This window comes from Lagenorhynchus albirostris, chromosome X (assembly GCF_949774975.1).
Source record: "Lagenorhynchus albirostris chromosome X, mLagAlb1.1, whole genome shotgun sequence".
Lineage (NCBI taxonomy): Eukaryota > Metazoa > Chordata > Mammalia > Artiodactyla > Delphinidae > Lagenorhynchus > Lagenorhynchus albirostris.
In genome coordinates, this window is record NC_083116.1 from 52,530,640 (window position 1) to 52,553,779 (window position 23,140).

The following is a 23,140-nucleotide window of genomic DNA, read 5'->3' on the forward strand; positions in this document are numbered from 1 at the left end:
TTGATCCACCTCCTAGAGAAATGGAAATAAAAAACAAAAATAAACAAATGGAACCTAATGAAACTTCACAGCTTTTGCACAGCAAAGGAAACCATAAACAAGACCAAAAGATAACCCTCAGAATGGGAGAAAATATTTGCAAATGAAGCAACTGACAAAGGATTAATCTCCAAAACTTACAAGCAGCTCATGCAGCTCAATAACAAAAAAAAACAAACAACCCAATCCAAAAATGGGCAGAAGACCTAAATAGACATTTCTCCAAAGAAGATATACAGACTGCCAACAAACACATGAAAGAATGCTCAACATCATTAATCATTAGAGAAATGCAAATCAAAACTACAATGAGATATCATCTCACACCAGTCAGAATGGCCATCATCAAAAAATCTAGAAACAATAAATGCTGGAGTGGGTGTGGAGTAAAGGGAACACTCTTGCACTGCTGGTGAGAATGTGAATTGGTTTAGCCACTATAGAGAACAGTATGGAGGTTCCTTAAAAAACTACAAATAGAACTACCATATGACCCAGCAATCCCACTACTGGGCATATACCCTGGGGAAACCAAAAATCAAAAAGAGTCATGTACCAAAATGTTCATTGCAGCTCTATTTACAATAGCCTGGAGATGGAAACAACCTAAATGCCCATCATCGGATGAATGGATAAAGAAGATGCGGCACATATATACAATGGAATGTTACTCAGCCATAAAAAGAAACGAAATTGAGCTATTCGTAATGAGGTGGATAGACCTAGAGTCTGTCATACAGAGTGAAGTAAGTCAGAAAGAAAAAGACAAATACCGTATGCTAACACATATATATGGAATTTAAGGAAAAAAAATGTCATGAAGAACCTATGGGTAAGACAGGAATAAAGACACAGACCTACTGGAGAATGGACTTGAGGATACGGGGAGGGGGAAGGGTGAGTTGTGACAGGGCGAGAGTGAGGCATGGACATATATACACTAACAAACGTATGGTAGATAGCTAATGGGAAGCAGCCGCATGGCACAGGGATATCGGCTCGGTGCTTTGTGACTGCCTGGAAGGGTGAGATAGGGAGGGTGGGAGGGAGGGAGACGTAAGAGGGAAGAGATATGGGAACATATGTATATGTATAACTGATTCACTTTGTTATAAAGCAGAAACTAACACACCATTGTAAAGCAATTATACCCCAATAAAGATGTAAAAAAAAAAAAAGACACATGTACCCCAATGTTCGTTGCAGCACTATTTACAATAGCCAGGTCATGGAAGCAACCTAAATGCCCATTGACAGAGGAATGGATAAAGAAGTTGTGGTACATACATACAATGGAATATTACTCAGTCATAAAAAGGAATGAAACTGGGTCATTTGTTGAGACCTGGTTGGATCTAGAGACTGTCATACAGAGTGAAGTAAGTCAGAAAGAGAAAAACAAATATCGTATATTAACGCATGTATATGGAACCTAGAAAAATGGTACAGATGAACTGGTTTGCAGGGCAGAAGTTGAGACACAGATGTAGAGAACAAACATATGGACATCAAGGGGGGAAAACTGTGGTGGGGTGAGGCTGGTGGTGTGCTGAATTGGTCGATTGGGATTGACATGTATACACTGATGTGTATAAAATTGATTAAAAAAAATGCAAGTCCTAACTTGGTAATTACTTTAAATGTAAACAGATTAAACATTTCAATCAAAAGCTATAGATTGACAGAACAAATTGAAAAATGATCCAACTATATGCTGACCACAAGAGAAACACTTTATATTCAAAAATACAAATCGGTTGAAAATAAAATGATGGAAAAATAGATACCATGCAAACAGTAATCAAAAGAGGAGTGGAGAAATTGTATTAACATGAGACAAAAAACACATTAAGACCAAAAATGTTACTAGAGACAAAGAAGGATATTAGGTAAGAAAGGGAGATAAAAGAAATTCATATTGGAAGGGAAGAAGTAAAACTATCTCTATTGACAGGTGAAATAATGTATACAAAAAATCCAAAGAAATACACATAAATACTCTTAGTTAATAAACAATTTAGTAAGGTTGCAGGATACAAGATCTACATAGAAAAGTCAATGTTTATGCACTAGCCATGAACAATTTGAAACTGAAATTTAAAAACAATTCTATGCACATTAAAAGAATAAACTATTTAGGAACCTATTTAACAAAAGAAGTTCAAAACTTGTGTATTAAAAACTACAAAACATCAAGAAATTAAATAAAATTTAAATAAATTGAAAGATATGTGTTCATGGATTAGATGACTTTATATTATTAAAATGGCAATACTTCCTAAATTGTTCTATATATCCAATACAATTTTTATTAAAATCTGAGCTGATTTTTTTAAAGAAATTGACTTGCTGATCCTAAAGTTGTTTCAGAAATTCAAGATATCCATATTAGCAAAAACAATCTTGAAAAGGAGGAACAAATTTGGAGAAATGCTTTCTGATAGGAAAACTTAACACACAATTACAATAATCAAGTCTTTCTGGTACAATCATGAAGATAGACATGTAGATTAACAGACCACAATTTATATTCCAGAAATAAACATATTCATTTTGCTCAATTTTTGACATGAATGCCAAGAGAGTTCAATGGGTAAGGAATAGTCTTTTCAACAAATGCTTCTGGAACAATTTGATTTCCACATTCAAAAAAAATGAAGTTGGATTCTTACCTCACCCCATATACAAACATTAACTCAAAATGAATCAAACACCTAAACGTAAGAACTAAAACTATACATTTTTTAGAAGAAAACATTGGTGCAAATCTTGAAGACCTTGTATTAGACATTGATTTCTTGATGTAGAAACCTAAAGCATCAACAAACAAATAAAAAATAGACAAATAAGACTTCATGAAAATAACTTTTGTACTTCAAAAGACACTATCAAGAAAATAAAAAGACAATCTACAGAATGAAAAGAATTATTTGCAGATTGTATATCTTTTATGTAACTAGCATCCAGAATTTATAAAGAACTCTTACAACTCAATAATTTAAAAAAAATACTCCAAAAGAAAAATGAAAGGTATTCAAATAAACTTTTCTCCAAAGAAGATATACAAATGGCCAATAAGCACATGTAAATCTTCTGAGCATCATTAATCATTAGCAAAATGTAAATCAATGCCAAAGTGAGATAATAATTCACACCCATTACTGTGGTTACAATTAAAAAGACAGATATTGACAGACGTTGGTAAGGATTTGGAGAAATCAAAACCACCATACAGTGCTGATGGGAATGTTACATGGTACAGTCACTTTGGAAAACAGTTTGGCAGTTCCTTAAAATATTAAACATAATGTTAACACATGGCCCAGCAACTCTACTCTTTTAAATAATCACTGAAGAGAACTGAAAACATGTTCACACAAAAAAGTGTACACAAATGTTTGTAGCAGCATTATTCATAACAGCCAAAAGATGGAAACACTCACATTTCTATCAACTGATGAATGGATAAACAAAATGTGTGTACCACACAATACAATGATATATTACTCAGCCTTACAAAGGAATGAAGTACTGATATATACTATAATGTGGATAAATCTTGAAAACATTATGCTATGTAAAAGAAGTCAGACATAATAGACTACATAGCGCATGATTCTATTTTATGAAATTTCCTATATAGGCAAATCTAGAGACAGAAGTGAGAGTATTGGTTGCCAGAATGCGGATATGGGGGATTAGGGTGTGACTGCTAATGGTTATGTGGGTCTTTGTGGGTGATGAAAATGTTCTGGAATTCAATAGTGGTGAAGGTTGCACACATTTATGAATATATTAAAAACAACTGAATTGTACATTCTAAAAGGGTGAATTGTATATTATGTGAATTATATCTCAATAAAAGCACTAAATCAACATATATTAGTTCTGCTATATAAGCTTTCAAAGAGAAAATGCTTACAATAGTTGTATTCAAGGGAAAATTTAAAAGTTGAAGAAACGGCAACACACAGTACAACTAAATACCATAACAATGCAACAAATCCTTTTAAATTAGGATGTGTTAATTAATTAGTTAAAAAAAATTTACAATTTCCAGTAGAGAGTCTTTTCAAGAAAGTATCAATTGATTGGGTGATATTTCTTAAGTAAATTCTAAAAGTAAGCAAATGTGTATGGTATAACCCTAATTTTGAGTTTCCATTAAACTGTAAATAAGAATTATTATTATAATATTATCATAGATAAAATGGAAATTCAGAGTTCTTGCCAGAAAACCTAAAAGAACATATGGAATTAATAAAACCTTGGTAGTATTTTCCCTTCATAACAATGCTGTTTTTTTGAACATCAACTAATTACAATAAAATATTAAGTTTAGGGGAGTCATAGAACTAACCTCAAAAATAAATTAGGCAGTGCAGTTACTGATAACTAAGGAAAGTGGATGCTTTTATACTTGAGCCTAAAATTAGATTATCAAGTTAAGTAGTTCTGTTATCTGACTTTCAATCAATCCTGATTGCTTTAGCAGCTTGAAAAATGTGGAGGAATATTCAGAAGTATATATGATTAAAAAGTAGTTTTGTTTATACAGTTTTAAACAAAATTCCAATATCATTTTTCATGATGAAGCTATGCATGGACCATTTTGGTATTAAACTGAAATGCAATCATATAGCAGGCATGAAAGAGTACATTCTCAAAGTGATCCATCCAGGCAGACTCTTTGGCTTATACTTCTGCCTCTGAATATTTTGAGAAAATGTTGAAAATTGTATATAGTTTTTTTTCTAGCAATCCCATTTGAAATTTATCTCTATGTTATCCTAATGCAAGGTCACAATATGTTAAATCTTCTTACAAAGTACACCATGGAACATTAATATTAAAATTGTAATTTCATATATTTATGAATAAATAACTCTACCTCTGCCTCTATCTAACTTCCATCTCTAACTATAGCTATACTACTAATTTTCTCCCATGTCATCTCTTGCCTATTGGAGAGAGATTAAAAGATGAAGGAAGGGAATTAGTATAGTGCCTGGCATGTACCAGATACTCAAAAAAGATTGTTGAATAAAAGGAAGCAAAGGGAAAGAGAGCTGTCGAGAGCTGTCAAGAGGCCTGTGAAAGGGAAGGTTGGGAGGAAAAGGCAGGTTTGTGCAAGACTTTTAGGAAACTCTTTACTCTCAATGTACATTAGCATGAAAGGAGCGATAGGGCTACATCTACAAATATAAGCCAGTTTGATGAAATATTGTTAGAAGAAATCATACAATCATTTAAAAATAACCCATTGTTTGAAAGTGACAGACTTCATCTGTCGCTGCTTTGAAACGTGAACAATGAGTAATGTTTTATACCTACTCATTAAAAGTTGGTGATTATTATTACCACTATCATCAAAATCCATATTTAAAAAAAGAGAATAGCTATTACTTAGTGCCATACAGTCTGCCTTCTGCAATCATCCTTTCTTTCAAGAGCTATGTCTAAATTAATGATAATAGAATCACTCTAGAATTTAAATTTTTGGAGTAACAGTAATTTCCATAGTGTAGCATGAGAACTAATTTCAGTATTTCAATTCAATGAAATATATTTATCAGAAATGTTTAGAACTAGTTTTGTCACAAATTATACAGATATTCAGGAGTAAAATTTTAAATGAAGTCCATTTCTTTGATTAATTAATATTCACATATTTTCTTCTACTGTATGTCCCCAGGTTTATAGTTACATCTTTGACCTACTATAATTTTTTTGGATCTGTATTTTGGAGTGATGATCTTTTTCCAAATACTTTGCCAAATTTCACAGCACAATTTGTTTAATAATTCATGCATATTTGTTTACCTCTGGTTTTGATTATTTTTTAATCATATATTAACTTCAGGTATGCATTATGGTCAGCTTATTTACTATTTTACCACATTGATCTATCAATTTCTACATGCCTACCATCTTGTTTTTGTTAAAGCTTTATATATTCTGACATTTGCTGACAAAAATCTTTCCCCTCTTTTTGTTACTTCTCTAAATATTCTTATTCTATGCATTTTAAACACATTAGAAAAAGCTTAAGAAGGCCAGAGTCAATATATTTGGAAAGTATTTAATATGAGTTTTCTAAAGTTCCCTATTTCTTCCCTCTTATCTTCTAGGGTATTGTTATATTTGGAGAACAGCAACAAATATAGACAGCAAATAAAATACAATTTTTGTTAATCTGATATAAATTCAAATTGTGTAAAGCCTTCAACAGTCAGTTTCTTCAAAATGCAAGCTGTTAAAATTTTATAAATTTCACTTGGATTCTGAATAATAGATAAATAGTATATTCCATGTCTTTACCTATAAGCAACAATATAATTAGATATGATTGTAGTTAAGAACATGAAGCATTTTTCGATTTACTTGAATGTTGTCTTATTAAATGAGCATTGCAGTTCATTACTTTGTAAGGTGTTTTCTGTTTTTAGCTTGGTGATATTTTGGACCAGTAATAAGTGATTATCAAGTGAAGAAATCAATGCTTTAAATTGTCTCTGACACACAGCACTATTTAGAATCATTTTTATAGCGGATGAACCTAGGAAATACACCCTGTGAGCATGAGCACCATGAATACCACATGCAGACATCTATTATATAAGTATTTTAGATTTGTTTAAGAAATTACATGCTCTTATTTCATATTCTTAGAAATTCACATTCTTACATTCACATTAACATGGTAAATCATATTGCTAATCTTTTAAAATTGAAGTATCACATTTTATATGAACTGGAAGATAGAAAATTTTCAGCCTTCTGGCTCAAGTTCTGGTAGTGATACATATTGATTATTATAAAACGCTATACAATACACGTTTTAAAATCATCCATGCCTCGAGATTAACAAGCACCAATCAGTGTTCTCTACTGAAGGCTCCTCTTGAAAACTACTCAAGAATTTCAAGGAGAGCAAATTGCAATGAATTGTGTTTCTTAAGAGCCTCAAACATATGACAAAAAGTTTGCAATTGAAAGTGTTGACTTTGATCTATACAGCCCTTTGCTGTTTCACATTGCACATTGTTTCATCCCCCATGACAGCGAAAATCAACAAGAGTACATTTACCAAATGTTTTCTGTTTTTCTTTGAACTTTGACCAGCCAGGGGGAAAATGTCCTCAGATGAGCAAGGATAAATTCAAGGTTTTCAAGCGTTCTTTGTTTGTTTGTTTTTCTTCAAGGTATAATATCAAGTCAATGTATACCAAAGCCCTTTTTTTCTCTGCAGCCCAATCCCAAATCCCTAGTCTTCGAGAGGTATCTAAAGCTTTTTTGATGTAGCAGCCACTAGTCACACATAGCTATTGAATACTTAAAATGTGGCTAGTTGGAACTGAGGTGTGCTGTATGTGTAAAATGCATGCCAGATTTCCAGACTTACTATGAAAAGAAATGTAAACTATCTTATAGAAAATTTTTATATTGATTACCTGTTGGAATAATGATATTTTGTTTATGTTGGGTTAAATAAAATATATTGGTAAAATGAATTTCACCTATTATTGGTTTTTTTGTTTGTTTTTTAAATGTGGCCCCTAGACAATTTAAAATTATATATGTGTCCCTCATTATATTTCCAGTGACAGTGCTGATCAAAATCAATGATAATAAATTACTTGAACTTCAAGAATCCTGGGCTATATTCTCAGATAGACAATTTACCTAATGAGAAAGTTGCCTTTTCAACAATCAATTGTTATGTGTGTCCTAGAAAAAAATCACCTGTTTGTAAAGTATATTTCGATAGAAAAATTCTGCCTCATAGTAGATCCAGCTTTTGATATGGCATCTGCAAATGAAAGTAAAGTAATATTTTATCATTTTACTGTGTCAGTCAAATAGTATCAATTTCAAGGCAATATAAGAGTGATGTAAAATAAAATTATGCTTTATGAAATCAGGGTTACTATTCTTATTAGCTGTAGCAGAAGTAATGTTTATGGGTCATTTAAATGTTCAAGCCATGATTTGCTAACAAGCAGCTGACCAATATGTCACCTAGCAATACTATTTATTTCCCTACAAAGATTTTTTAAAAGACATTAGTATATACTCAGAACATAAAGTTTAAATTATGCATTTTTATTCACAAATTATATACTGTTTCAAAGCTATGCCAAGAGTTTTTATCAGAATGATAACACTAAAGTACTGCACCCATTTTCTAACTTTAATACACTGCATAGCCTCAAAAAGATACTAAATTTTCTACTAATCAGTCAACTTTTATGTGATAAATAATATCACATTTGTTTCTTTTTTCTTCATTGTAAAAAAAACATTAAAAAACAATACAATTTTATCATAAGACATGTTTTTTCTAATTCTATGTGTCACTGTATAATACATAATATGGTGGAATGAACTTGTTATACATGATCTAAAGAAGGCAATTTTAGACAGTAAAATATGCAAATCCTTCATTAGACTTAATTTCTTTCACAAATATTGCTCTATGACATTCTAGAGTCTACTATTAGTAATCGAAAACAAAACTAACAAAACTGCATATTGATTTAATCCTTTGGTCTGAGAATTTAGGGAGATACTATATAAATTAACATAAAGTGATTAATATTATGGCCTGTGCTATAAGTTTTTCATTTTGAAACTTACACATACATTTTCATTAACTCCTGGCCATGAAAAAAAAAAGATACCTTATGAAAAGACATTACTTTTCTTACTAATTGACATATGAAAAGTTCCATATCTATCATGCATAAGGATGAATTATATTTTATGTTCACAAACTATTATTAACTAAGTAGTTGGATGAAGATAGGTGAGGTGATTCATTTGGCTGAGAGATAACTCATTTCCCCAGTTTTTCCTAGAACCTTCCATTTCAACCTACTTTCCCCCCCCTACATTCTAATCTCTAAACAGCTTCTCCTGACTCAAATTCAACATTTCAAGTCTAAAGTAATGAACTCCTAAATTACAGTTGGCCCTTGAGTACTAACAATAAATATGGAAACCTCTCTCAAGAACAGATCCATGAGAGCTATCTGAAGGCCAGAAGGGTAATAAAACACTGTAATGATATGCCAACACTCAGCTTGGACAACTGAACATTACTATGGACAATGAACGACTGCAGGTAGACAAACCAGTTGACATTCTATTGCTTAAACCCTAGACCTCAATGAAAACAGAAAATGTAATTGATATATTATAGCTAAAACTCTCACCTTACATTAAAATTTGTCCACAAAAAAGGAAAGTACACTTGCAAGCAAATTCAATGAAAGGTATTAATTTATAAATGTTTATTAATGTATGTTTTCCTCAGAAGGTGGTACAAAAGAATTTGCTCTGAATGAACTGACAAGTATATATTTGCAATTTCTTACTTGGGGACAAGTAAAGCATAACAGAATTAAAAGTAATTATCTTATTACTAAGAATTTGCATGTATATATCTTATTTACTGTGAGGGAAAAAGCCTACATATTTTTGTATTTAAGAAAAAACTCAATGTCATCCCTGGTTATCAGTTATCCTTCAATAGAAGAGTTAAATAAACAAAATGATCTTAGTTTTATAAATTTATGATTAGACTCGCAGAGGGCTTTTTCCTCTTATAAACTAACATTTAACTACATAAAATATGCCTAAGAAATTGTGCTATGTGAGTTAAATAATAGCAAGTCTACTCAAATGAGTTGATGAAAAATGGATATATAAAATATGGTATGAAAATTATCATAGAATATAACTACAAAAGGTACTATGGTGTTTCAGTGCAGTTGGAGGCAGAGCCCAGTTGCATTATGAATATACTAAATAAATATCAATTACAGCAAGGTTTAAAATATGAGTTTAATTGCAATGATCATTACTCATTGGTGTATTGATAAAGGTTTAAAAATCTAAGTAATAGTAGTGTTTTATACAGGGAAAGTGCTTTAACTCATTTTATCAAATGAATTTCTATATTATTTAGCCTTTCTTTGCCTCAGTTTCTATTTTTGCAAAAATGGATAAAATGATAGAATTTACACATAGCAGGGGTGTATTAAGATAAAAACATTTGTAGGTTATAGGGACAGCGTATAGAACTGTACACACTTGTTTTTTTTTTTAATTTGTGATTATTATTATGTTGTCATGTTTTAGCAGCATTTCTCCTGAGGCTTAAGCATAATTATGATTACTAGATTTTTTTAATGAGGGAAAGAAGAAAATGAAGACTCTGAGTTTAAATGACTTGGCCAGTATGCATCTAGTCAGGTGCAGAACTGTCATTAGAACTCTAGATGTCATGGCTCACATTCAAATGCTCTTTCCACTATGCCTCTGAATAGTTATGCTCAAAACACCTTGACTTTGCATCACAACCACAAAAATATCACCATGACTTTATATAGCTCTAGTTTCTGAACAGTATCTATCATGGGATACGTAGAAACTAATGAGAAGGGGAGAGAAAAAATGAAAAGTACATGTAATGCATCCACTTTCACATGAATAACCCATGTAAATGTTGAATACTCAAGACTTTCATGGGGAGTAAAATATTTAGCTTGAAATTCTGCTAGTTAGATGATAGTTAAAAATTTATCATGGACATTAAAACAAATTACATAAGATCACAAGAGAAATATGCCAATGCAATGTAAAAAGACCAAAGCAACATTGAAAAAAACATTTAAAATACCAAAAATAATAACACATGCTGTTAGTATTGATGATATGTCAAAATTAAAAACTAAAGGGGAAGTTCTTTACATAACGATTTAGATTTTTATGACTGATTTCAGAAAAAATTATTCTTTGAGTGCTATTTCCACCCAGTCAAAATATTGATGGACTGTAACATATTTTAAAAGTGTGTGAAGTGAAACGAATTATTGTCTTAAATAGCAATGAAACAATATGATAGATCCATCCTGAACTATGAAATACACAATAAAGAAATTGGTGCATATACACAGAGAATGCAAATATATTTGGAACATTCAAAATACCCTGCATCATTTTAAAACTTTATCAGCACAGTAAAATTAGATACGTTTTAACTGATTGCTTAAACTCCATATTTAAAGATATTTGTTTTCTGTTGACCATGACTTAGTATAGATTCACATGTAATCCATATATATTTTTTGGCAAAGAAAATGCATATTATTTACAAGTTCACAAAGAATGTTAACTTGGATTATTTTGTTAGGCATGTATACAGCATTCACAGTTTACAGATCAACTTCAAATGAAAATATAGAAAAGTAGAATTATATATTTAATGCATCCTCAGACAGATGCCTAAATATGCTTATACTGTCAGAGGAGAAAAATGAATAATTAAATTCATAGGTAATTTGAAAGTAACTACTGTAAGTCAAATAAATGACAACAGGCTCACATTAACATCTAAAGATTAATTACACATAACTTGGAAAAACCATCCAGTTATATAAGATAACCAAATGACTGATACCTTTCCTAGATATCAGTTCATTTTAAACATATTAAAAATGTGTTTGAAGCAAACAGTTGAAATTGCAATGTTTTATGAGAAATGAAGAGGCCAAAATTCTTAAAACAAACACAAATTCATTTTAAAATGATAAATGCACCATGGTTATGATTTGTGTTGATTTCTACTGTACCTTTCTTTAGTCCAGGAATGAAAGCTAAAAAGACAGTTTAACAAAGTTAAGTACAAATAAATATTTTCTTTTATTCCCAATATGTTACATTAACTAAATAAATGTAAATTGTAATATATTGCAATATATGTTCAACATCATTTTTTAGAGAACGTGATGACTGAGATAGATAAGGTAGAATACTGATAACCCATAACAATCTATCTCCTATAGTATGTTTTTCTAAACTCAGACCAAGCCTATGCTATATTCTGACCTCTTGGGAAGTCATGATTGGTCCTTCCCCTGAAGGCAATGTATTGTTGAACTCAACATTTTGCAAGAACTCAGTAGATTTTCTAGCTTCATTGCTGATGATAACAAAGTGTAGTCCTCTATTAAAATTTCACTTTTTCTCCTGGAACCTCCTACAGGAAGTGTAGCATAAGGAAAACATTGTTTTTGACTTAACAGGTTGTTTTTCCTCCAAATCCGATTTGAAAAAATCATGGGAAAAAACAAAACATCAATGGATACTAATATTAGATGGCACAATAGAAGTATTCTTATCTTGGTTAAGACACTTTTTCTATAATACAGCTATTTTCATAACTAAAATTTCATTTATTTTTCACAATTAAAAATGGGGGATTCGAGATCATTATATTTATTATCCAGATAAATAAATTATGGCACTGCATTATCAAGTGACTTCCTTCAAAACACTGTGAGATCATGCTTGATCTAAGACAAATAGCAAAGTCTATTTTCAAACAAAACAAAGTAATTATATATTTATAAATACTTTGATATGTGTTGATCCGGACAAATGAATCACAGATTTATTCTTTGTAAAATTTTAAAACCAACAGTAAAAATGATTTTCTGATATATTTAATAACACACATCTAAAGATAAAAACGTTAAAGATAAACATTTTGAACTTGTTAAAAATCAACTTTGGATTAAATTTGAATATTATGAAACTAAAGATGTATGCAATGCTTAGAGAGAAGGAATAGGTCAAAGACAGAAAAATGGAGGTGAAAGTAATGTTTCCATACAATAATATGGATTAATTAGAGAGCATTGCACAACATTTTAAGTGTCATTGACATATACATGGCACATTTATTTTTCATCATAAGGTGTTTTGTCCATAAGCAACGTAATTTAATGGTAATACAAACCAAAGTATAAAGAAAAAAAAAAGTAGTGCTTTCACAAGGCACTTTAGGTAGAATTGATCTTCTAAATAATATTCATCAACCCTGCACCACTCAAATAATGGTTCTACTTCAATGATAAGTCTCTCACTCTCTATCTCTCACACACACAGTATTTTAATTTATTATTTGAATTAATAATTAATTCCTGTAATACTTTTTTTAAAAATTCCTGTAATATTTAAATGTAGAGTTTTCAATATACTGGAGTGAAAAAGAAAGGCTGTTTTAAGCAGAGAAGTAATAAAGTGCTTGCTTTCATTTTTAAGTATGTAATTTCAGTGTGTTCTAGACCTAGTTATTAAAATCCTTTCCAATTTGGTAACTGAAAAGGTCAGAAAAAAAAATGTGATAGGCCTAGACTTATTTCTAAGGGTAAGGAGGTACAAATAAAAAAAGCAAAACAAGTGACATGACAACAATGAAAAAGAAAACAAACACATTTTAAAAATCTATCCCAGGAGACATTTAGCTCCCAAGCTGAAAAATGAAAATTGGTTTATAAACTAGTAAAGTCAAATATTGATCAATTTTCTTTAAAATTCAGGACAATAAGCAGATTCTGCATAAAATTTTCAGGACAGTTCTGAAGAGACACAAATTCATCACATGAAAAATAGTCAAAAAGGGAACAATTTTCCCCCTCTAAAGCAATATTAAGTACTCATATGCTGACACAGAAATTAATAGATACATTCATTATATTAGGAAGAATTTTTACATAAAGTTCATTTCCAAATGCATTCCTAAATTTCAATTGCTTCCTAATGTTTAAAGGTTTATCATTGATATTTTTGAAGCATCCACACTGCTCAAGATTTTTGCAAGATCAAAATAAGGATAATCCTTGTCATTTGAGATACTAGAATCTACGTGAATCACTATGACTGAAATGAATTATTTTACTAATAAATCCAACTACAGTTATATTATGGATGAGTTATCATTTATGTGTAACTTGAAATTTTACTAATAAATAAAATAAATATATCTAACAAGTTAAACTTGCTTTCACCAAGAAAATTGTTTTCAGGTTATTAAATATTCTGCAATGTATTTAATAATAAATGTATTAATTAATAAATTTAAGCCATTAATAGTTCAGGTATCATTAGTTTTACTTACACAAATGCAATAATCACATAAAAATTTAAGTTTGTGTACATGCTTACTTTGAAATATACTTGAGGTTTTAACATTATTTTCTAAATTTATTACTCAAATATCTTAATTAGTAAAGGAACATAAGTAATTAATTAGTAAACAACATGAATTACTGGGATTCTTGTACTACAAAGTTTAAACTAAGGAATCACATTTTACAGTAAAAAATGCAGCTTCTACTTAAGTCACATAAAAATTACAAAAATTTATCACAAGAACAATAACAGAACATGTTTTATTACTCTATACAAACATATTTTAACATTTCCTTCATAATCCTAACATAAATGTTTAAATACTCAACATGCACTAGGAACATCTGGCTAAATGTGAAAAAAAATATTGATAAATAGATACTGCTTGAATAGCTTAAAGGTCAACAGAGCTCACCACAAAATTGATTGTGTTGCCTTAATGTTTGTTGATCAAATATCATGCACCAATCTATTACTGCCATTTACTTCAAAAAAATAGTAACAATTGCAGTTGTTTTATCATGTATAATTTTTAAAGTCACATAATAAAGCTACTTTAATGAAATTTTAAAAGGTCATTACCTTGGGGGTAAGTAAGATTTGAAAACATTTTTAAAGACATTCATTTGGAGATAAGCAGATATCTTTGCCACTATAGTCAATTGAAGGATAATGTTTTCTATAAGTATTAAATAAATATTTAAATATTTATTTATTTAATGCATCACCATGTCTCAGTACATTACAGTGTTTACTATGCTTCTTAATATAGAGAAAAATCTGATAAATCAAGATTCAATTCATCTAAAGCCTAACATATTCTAAGTTATGGACTAATTTTTGAGAACAAGTTCCTCATTCATTTTCTTATGCCAAGCCACACAAGAGTTTGTACTGAAGGTCACAGAATATAGCTGAATCAATATGAAAAACAACAACAACAATGTACTTGAAGATGTAATGTCAAATTAATTGGCCAATACCTAGTTTTCTTTGAATAATGCTAATTTTAAAGCGTTCCAGAAGATGTGCCAAGAAGATCCAATTCTTGATGTATAATCCAAATCACCCCAGTGCATCTCCTGTTTATTGCAAAACTAATAAGCTACAGCATTATTGTACGTGAGTCTGAACCACAAAAATAGTGAAGCTCAAATCAAATTTTCTGTTCAAATTGTGTGAAAGGTTAAGGCTACAAATGCAAAAGATGCAAGGCGATTAGTATAATGAGTACCTTATTTACAATAAAAGCAATGTTGCAAGTATAAAATAAATTTCTCATCTCTGTATATTAAAATTTCTATTTATATCGGTCCTGAGTTTCTATAAAAGTTAGTTTACTGCTGGATTAAAGAAATATTCAGGGAATTCCCTGGCACTCCAGTGGTTAGAACTTGGCAGTTTTACTGCCATGGCCTGGGTTCAATCTCTGGTGGGGGAACTAAGATCCTGCAAGCTGCGCAGTGCAGCCAAAAAAAAAAAAGAAATATTCATTTCAAAATTGACAACCAAAGTCATAGTGTTGGCTTTATTGGAGAGACTAAAACCTAGAAATTAAAAGGAAACATTTTCACTAATATGCAATTACCATTCTCTACATTAATAGGATTTTGGTTAACCAAACTCATGCTGAGCCATACCAAATGGCTTATTTTCCTTTTTAGCCTAGAGTTGTACATATTTTTAAGTTTCTGAAGTTAACACATTTTTCCTATTTATTACAAAATATTTCTAATCCATAAACTATTGGCTGTATTTTCTGCCTTTTTATTTAGGGGATATCTTTGGGACCACAGCTTAGAGCTGTATGTCTTTTAAAATTCCTGAAATTAACTCATTTTTTCTATTCATTACAAAATCTTTCTAATCCATAATCTATTGGTTTTCTGACCTTTTATTTAGGGGATATGTTTGGGACCAGTGTAACAGATAGTACTTTCAAATGTCATTTTCTTTTTTATGTTGACAGTGTTTGTACTTCAAAGAGCACAGAGGTACAACTTAAATTTTTTCTAGAATAAAATAAATTCACAGGCCAAAGACCAGAGCCCTTAGAAAGTCATTTGATTCAATATTCTTAGTATACATATGAAGAAATGAGGTCAAAAGAAATGAAATGACTTAAAAAGTACAAACTTGCAACTAGAAGATGAACAAGTTCTGGAGATCCAAGGCATAGCATACTGGTTACAGTCAAAAATACTATATGACATACTTCAAAATTGCTGAGACTAGCTCATAAATCTTCTCACCTCAAAAAGAAATAATAATTATGTGACATGATAGAGCTGTTAGCTAAAGCTACAATGGTAATCACATTGCAATATATAAATGTATCAAATCAACATGTTTCACACTTTAAACTTACACAATGTTATACGTCAATTATATCTCAATAAAAAATAAAAATAAATTTAAAAAATAAGAGGAAATGAAATTACTTATCTATGATCCACACAACAAATGAAAGGAAGAAGTAGAATTAGAATTCACATTTTCTCTACCAAAGAACTCACACACTATGAAATGTTTTATTGATGGTTTATTGATCATTTCCAAGAGATGGAAACAATATGTATATCCGAACCTATTTGCCCAAGATAAACATTTACTGCAGAGAGTATCAAAAAATCAGTGCTTTTAGAATATATTTTGGGGAAATGCCAACTTAGATGAATATTAAATGTAATTTACATTTTACTGTACACACCAATTGACAAGGGCAAACAAGAGAAGAGCATACGTTACGAATCAAAATCTTGATTTGGCAAATCAAAAAAAAGATAATTCCTAATAAAAATTGTAATTTGTAATTTAGCTTGGTCCTGGAGTGTTATTCCTCCTTTCCTTAAAGATTTAAGTCAAAAAGTTCCATCTCAAAATCTGACCTTAATGTTTTAAATGGTTCAGAAGCATACGGAGTGAATCTAGCCAATCATAATAGCTCCTTTTGACAGTTACAATTAAGAGAAGAAAAATTCTGAGATGTACAGGGCCAGATACCTTAGAGAATAGGACTCCTGTGAACACAGATATTTTGGCTTCACTTAATCACTTTGTAAAACTGTTCTAAGCAGCACAAATGCTAATTCCAAATACTTCTGGTTTAGTTTGGTTATTTAAGGGAGAAGATCCTTCTTTTAAGAATTGTGCTGCGAATTCCCTGGCAGTCCAGTGGTTAGGACTCCAGGCCTTCGCTGATGAGGGCCTCGGTTCCATCCCTGGTCAGGAACTAAGATCCTGCAAGCTGTGCAGTGCTGCCAAAAAAAAAAACAAAAAAACAAGCAAACAAACAAAAAAAAACCCAACCAAACAAACAGAAAAACACACAAAAATAAAAAAAAACTATAAAATAAAATGAGTTGAGCTCACTCCCCCAACTTCAAAACAAACAAACAAAACAAACAAACAAACAAACAAACCTCAAAGAAACTGAAACATGAAGGATTCTGAACTTTTCAAGAAAGCAAAAGTTGGAATATAAATGTTTTTACAGTTCATTGAAAGGACCTACCAAGGCCCTAGTTACATTATTCTGAGAGGTGTATGAAGCTGTTCTGAAAATAACACAAATTTAAATGATCTTGAGAAATTCCAAAAACAAAAGCCTGAGGGCTGGATCCATTGTCTTTTCATTTGGCAAAGAAAATACTAAAAAATCAATATTTATGAAATCTGCCTCTAAGCTATCCAAAATGTTTGAAACAATTGTAGCTCTCAAATATTTCACACCTTTTAATACTCAATCTGTTATTGAGTGAATGAATTCTAAATTATGACCATTTTAAAATAGGACTTGATGGTGTATCTGGTCTTTGGGTCCATAGAGAAATTGATTTTTGAAGCATTTTCCTTTGCCTGATTTAATGTAAAGTACATATCTCCAAGGTAATAGTGTACAATTTTCCCACTACTAACGGATTTAAGTTTTTAATCTCTTCTTTGTGAAATTTAATATGATTTTCTTTTAATCAGTTTATTCAATTTTAGAAGCTTTGACTGGCTTGTCAATGACCATGAGTTGTGCACACAGAAAAATAACACAGATAAACCTTAAGTAAATCTAGAGATATGTGCTAAATGTACTAGGTTTATTAATATAATGAAACTTTCTTTTAAAAATAAGTTACTTTTTAGATTAAAAAACTTTTGAATATATTCCCTCACATTTTCACCAAACTGTTTGCTCTATAACAAACAAATTAAAAAATCTGCTGTAGTAGGAAGAAAACAGTAGGTAATTAAAGTCTCTGTATGGCATAAGTGGACATGATATCAGGGAATGGCTTTTACTAAAACACTTCAGATTATTATTTCATTAGTGGAAATCAACTTTGTGAATTCCAGAGTATTTTGTCCTTCCACATGAATATATGCATTTTTAAAAATATTAGGCTCTGCATACCATTTAAAGTACAATTTAGAGACAAAGATGTTTCATTGGAGAAACATTTATATTTATAATATATGCACATCTATATTTATATTATAAACATATTCTGTATATTACTTATGTATAATATATGTGTAGTATATGAAATAGGAAACCAGGAAAGGAAATAGTTCAAATAATAACCATTTGAAAAATACCTGATTTAATTCTATTTTGAGCAGAGGTTGATACATTTTTGTACACAGGAGCATAATTTTTAAAAATCCATGAGAACTAACTTCAATAACATTCTATCTTTCACTATCAGTAAATATTATATGGCTCTCCAAAACAATGTTCTATTAATTTCACTTTAAAATTCTCTGAAAAATGAGAAAGATAGTGAACACTATTTATTGATAGCATTTGTTCTCCCAATGCATCAATTTAGAGAGATGTATCTGGATGTACTACTTAGAAAATTCCAAGTAAATTGGTCATTCTATGATGTATCTCTTAATATTTACATAGCACATATTTAAGTAGATAAAATGACTGAAAGAAAAAGTACGGTGTTAGAAGGGCAATCTGACTTGATGATTCTCTTTATGAATATGTTTTCATTTTCTCATATGCTACGTTAGTGCCTAGGAAGTTGTGATTTCTTGTAATCACAGTGAATTAATACCAGTTTAAATCACAGTACCAAGTTGGTATTTTTAAATAATTGGAGACTTTTCGTTTATTTTCTATTTTATAGTCTTTCTCTCTAATGTATATTTTGCTGGGACTTTGTGCCAGAGTACAGAACACAAGCTTTGGCAGAAATTTTCATTCTTGGAACTAACTGGCTATTCATGTGTTGTATTTTAACATTTGGGGAAAGGAGTTGACCTTGAAACAATAGGCCATTTCTAAAAAATAGTCTCAAGCTAGTTTTATTTTTTCAACTATTTGGGACATTATATTGAAGAAAAAATGAAAAGTAAATGTATTGGAAGACCTATTTTTCCATTAGGACAGTTAAAAGAATGAAATAATATCCACATTTATGTTTGCTTGATATCAAAAGAAGTATGATCATTTTTCTTTATTTTAGATTTAAATTATTTTAAAATCTAGTGTTTAATGGCACTATCCATATATAATTATTATCCATAAAATTATTTAGTTTTATATTTCAAATGTCAATGGATAAACCTGACATATGGACATCTGGCTATAGATTTTAGGAATAAACAAGAAGAGACATTTTCCATGTGGTGTAACATTGGGTAGCTACTGTGGAGAAACAATCTCCTTTGGTGATATGTTGATAAGTATTTTACAAATAAAAGAATAAAGAGTAAAAGACAGTGCCACAAACATGAAGAAGAAATGAAAAGTAGAAGTAAGCTATTTCAAACTGAATTAAATAAAAGTTTATATGCACAGGAAGAGAAGGAGGAGTATGAACGACTTATGCTACCAGTCTGACAGATGAACTGACTGCATAGGACATGTTAAAAGGTTTTTTTGAATAAACCAAATGCTATCTGCCTTAGAAATCATCTTCACTTCATGATTAGAAGACACAGATTCAAGGTAATAGCTCTTTGAATACACAAAATATAAATATTATATTTTGGTATTTGCAAAAGAAAAGCATATCAGTTAGAGATAAAATATTGCCTAAGATCTACTTTTTACATAATAAGAAAGAAAATATAAATCTTTCACATAGTATAAATTTGATACTGTACTTGCTTGAGTTCTTAAGTATTAATCTCTCCCTTTACGTAGCTAAGTTGCTTCAGACATAGAATGATAATATTTCTGCTAGCCAAGCTGGGGAAATGATACACAAATTGTGTCAAATATGCCGATTAGTATTGCTAAGAATCTGAAATTTGGCCTAAGAGAATCTAAAGCATGACCAACCAAGACGTTTATTTAAAATGTATGTCACTCCTATCTGGTCCTCCAATGCTCACTGCACTCAGATGAAACATTATGACACAAGGATTTGTAAGAAGGGACAATTAAAATGTTCTAGGCAGGTCCTTGAATCCCCTGATCCCTAAGTAGCAATACTTTCTTATTCTGTTTCTACATTTGTACTGGATCAGGCAGGGAAGAAACCAGTGTTCACTCAGTTTGCATAGTTACAACTCACTGAAAAAATTCTAAAAGTGATTCTACATGTTTTTTTTAAATAGAATTAAATTCAATTTTATTTCTTTAAATTAAATTTAAGGACTACATGTAGTTTTGTTTGTAAAAATTGAAGGGAAAATTGTGTAATTAAATTAAATAAACAAACCACAATGTATGTTTCCAAAAACAAAATAATCTGATCTTTTCCCTGTAATTTGAAACATTACACCTGGATTTCAAGTATCAAGAGAAAGACAAAAATACTCATTTTTAAAATAATAAATACTACTTGATTTAAATAAGACCTAAGAATATTGTTTTTTCTTACTAGAAGAAATTTTTGGATTTTTATTTTTTAGAATATATATTATCCTTTAGGTTAATGAAGATAAAAGAAGAATTTGATATATGGTTTTGAAATAAATATGCATGAATTTCTAATCCTATGTTTTTAAACTTTACTTCCTATACATAGTTAACTGAATAACATCAAAAAGAACCAAACCTAGTGCATCATTACATATTTTCAGCATAAAACCATATATGGTTATCAATAAACTCTGAATACTATCACAAAACTCTCATTTTGAAAAATAGGCACTTTCAGGAATGGACACAAAACATTCCCAGCTATCAATTGGCTCTTTAGTTCAAATAATTTAAATGAGATACATTAGAAGGAAGATATAGGATAGCCTCATCCACCAGAGGGCAGACAGCAGAAGCAAGAAGAACTACAATCCTGCAGCCTGTGGAACAAAAAACACATTCACAGAAAGATAGACAAGATGAAAAGGCAGAGGGCTATGTACCAGATGAAGGAACAAGATAAAACCCAAGAAAAACAACTAAATGAAGTGGAGATAGGCAACCTTCCAGAAAAATAATTCAGAATAATGATAGGGAAGATGATCCAGGACCTCGGAAAAAGAATGGAGGCAAAGATCAAGAAGATACAAGAAATATTTAGCAAACACCTAGAAGAATTAAAGAACAAACAAACAGAGATGAACAATAAAATAACTGAAATGAAAACTACACTAGAAGAAAACAATAGCAGAATAACTGAGGAAGAAGAACGGATAAGTGACCTGGAAGACAGAATGCTGGAATTCACTACTGCAGAAAAGAATAAAGAAAAAAGAATGAAAAGAAATGAAGACAGCCTAAGAGACCTCTGGGACAACAATAAAATGCAGCAACATTCACATTATAGAAGTCCCAGAAGGAGAAGAGAGAGAGAAAGGACCCGAGAAAATACTTGAAGAGATTATAGTCGAAAACTTCCCTAACATGGGAAAGGAAATAGCCACCCAAGTCCAGGAAGCACAGAGTCTCATACAGGATAAATCCAAGGAGAAACATGCCGAGACACATAGTAATCAGATTGGCAGAAATTAAAAACAAAGAAAAATTATTGAAAGCAGAAAGGGAAAAATGACAAATAACATACAAGGGAACTCCCATAAGGTTAACAGCTGATTTCTCAGCAGAAACTCTACAAGCCAGAAAGGAGTGGCATGATATACTTAAAGTGATGAAAGGGAAGAACCTACAACCAAGATTACTCTACCTGGCAAGGATCTCATTCAGATTCAATGGAGAAATCAAAAGCTTTACAAACCAGCAAGAGCTAGGAGAATTCAGCACCACCAAACCAGCTCTACAACAAATGCTAAAGGAACTTCTCTAAGTGGGAAACACAAGAGAAGAAAAGGACCTACAAAAACAAACCCAAAACAATTAAGAAAATGGTCATAGGAACATACGTATTGATAATTACCTTAAACATGAATGGATTAAATGCTCCAACCAAAAGACACAGGCTTGCTGAATGGATACAAAAGCAAGATCCATATATGTGCTGTCTATGAGAGACCCACTTCAGACCTAGAGACACATACAGACTGAAAGTGAGGGGATGGAAAAAGATATTCCATGCAAATGGAAATCAAAAGAAAGCTGGAGTAACTATACTCATATCAGATAAAATAGACTTTAAAATAAAGAATGTAACAAGAGACAAGGAAGGACACTACATAATGATCAAGAGATCAATCCAAGAAGAAGATATAACAATTATAAATGTATATGCACCCAACATAGGAGCACCTCAATACATAAGGCAACTGCTAACAGTTTTAAAAGAGGAAATCGACAGTAACACAATAATAGTGGGGGCCTTTAACACCTCACTTACACCCATGGACAGATCATCCAAAATGAAAATAAATAGGGAAACAGAAGATTTATATGGCACAATAGACCAGATAGATTTAATTGATATTTATAGAACATTCCATCCAAAAACAGCAGATTACACTTTCTTCTCAAGTGTGCATGGGACATCTTGGGTCACAAATCAAGCCTCAGTAAATTTAAGAAAATTGAGATCATATCAAGCATCTTTTCCAACCACAACACTATGAGATTAGAAATGAATTACAGGGAAAAAAACATAAAAAACACAAACACATGGAGTATCAACAATACGTTACTAAATAACCAAGAGATCACTGAAGAAATCAAAAAATTCCTAGCGACAAATGACAATGAAAACACGATGATCAAAAACCTATAGTATGCAGCAAAAGCAGTTCTAAGAGGGAA

At 30.9% G+C, this 23,140-nt stretch overlaps 1 protein-coding gene across 6 annotated transcripts in view; it reads right to left on the bottom strand.

Moving 5' to 3' along the window:
- PCDH11X (protocadherin 11 X-linked) overlaps positions 1-23,140 on the bottom strand; it is a 704,983-nt gene that overhangs the window by 118,970 nt on the left and 562,873 nt on the right. For 4 of the 6 annotated variants that reach the window (XM_060137157.1, XM_060137156.1, XM_060137155.1 and 1 more), the window contains one exon: positions 11,679-11,702. The exons of the other annotated variants lie outside the window; for them this stretch is intronic. In XM_060137157.1, the coding sequence (XP_059993140.1) occupies positions 11,679-11,702 (24 nt within the window). The remainder of the gene's footprint in view (positions 1-11,678; positions 11,703-23,140) is intronic. 6 annotated transcript variants of the gene reach the window in all.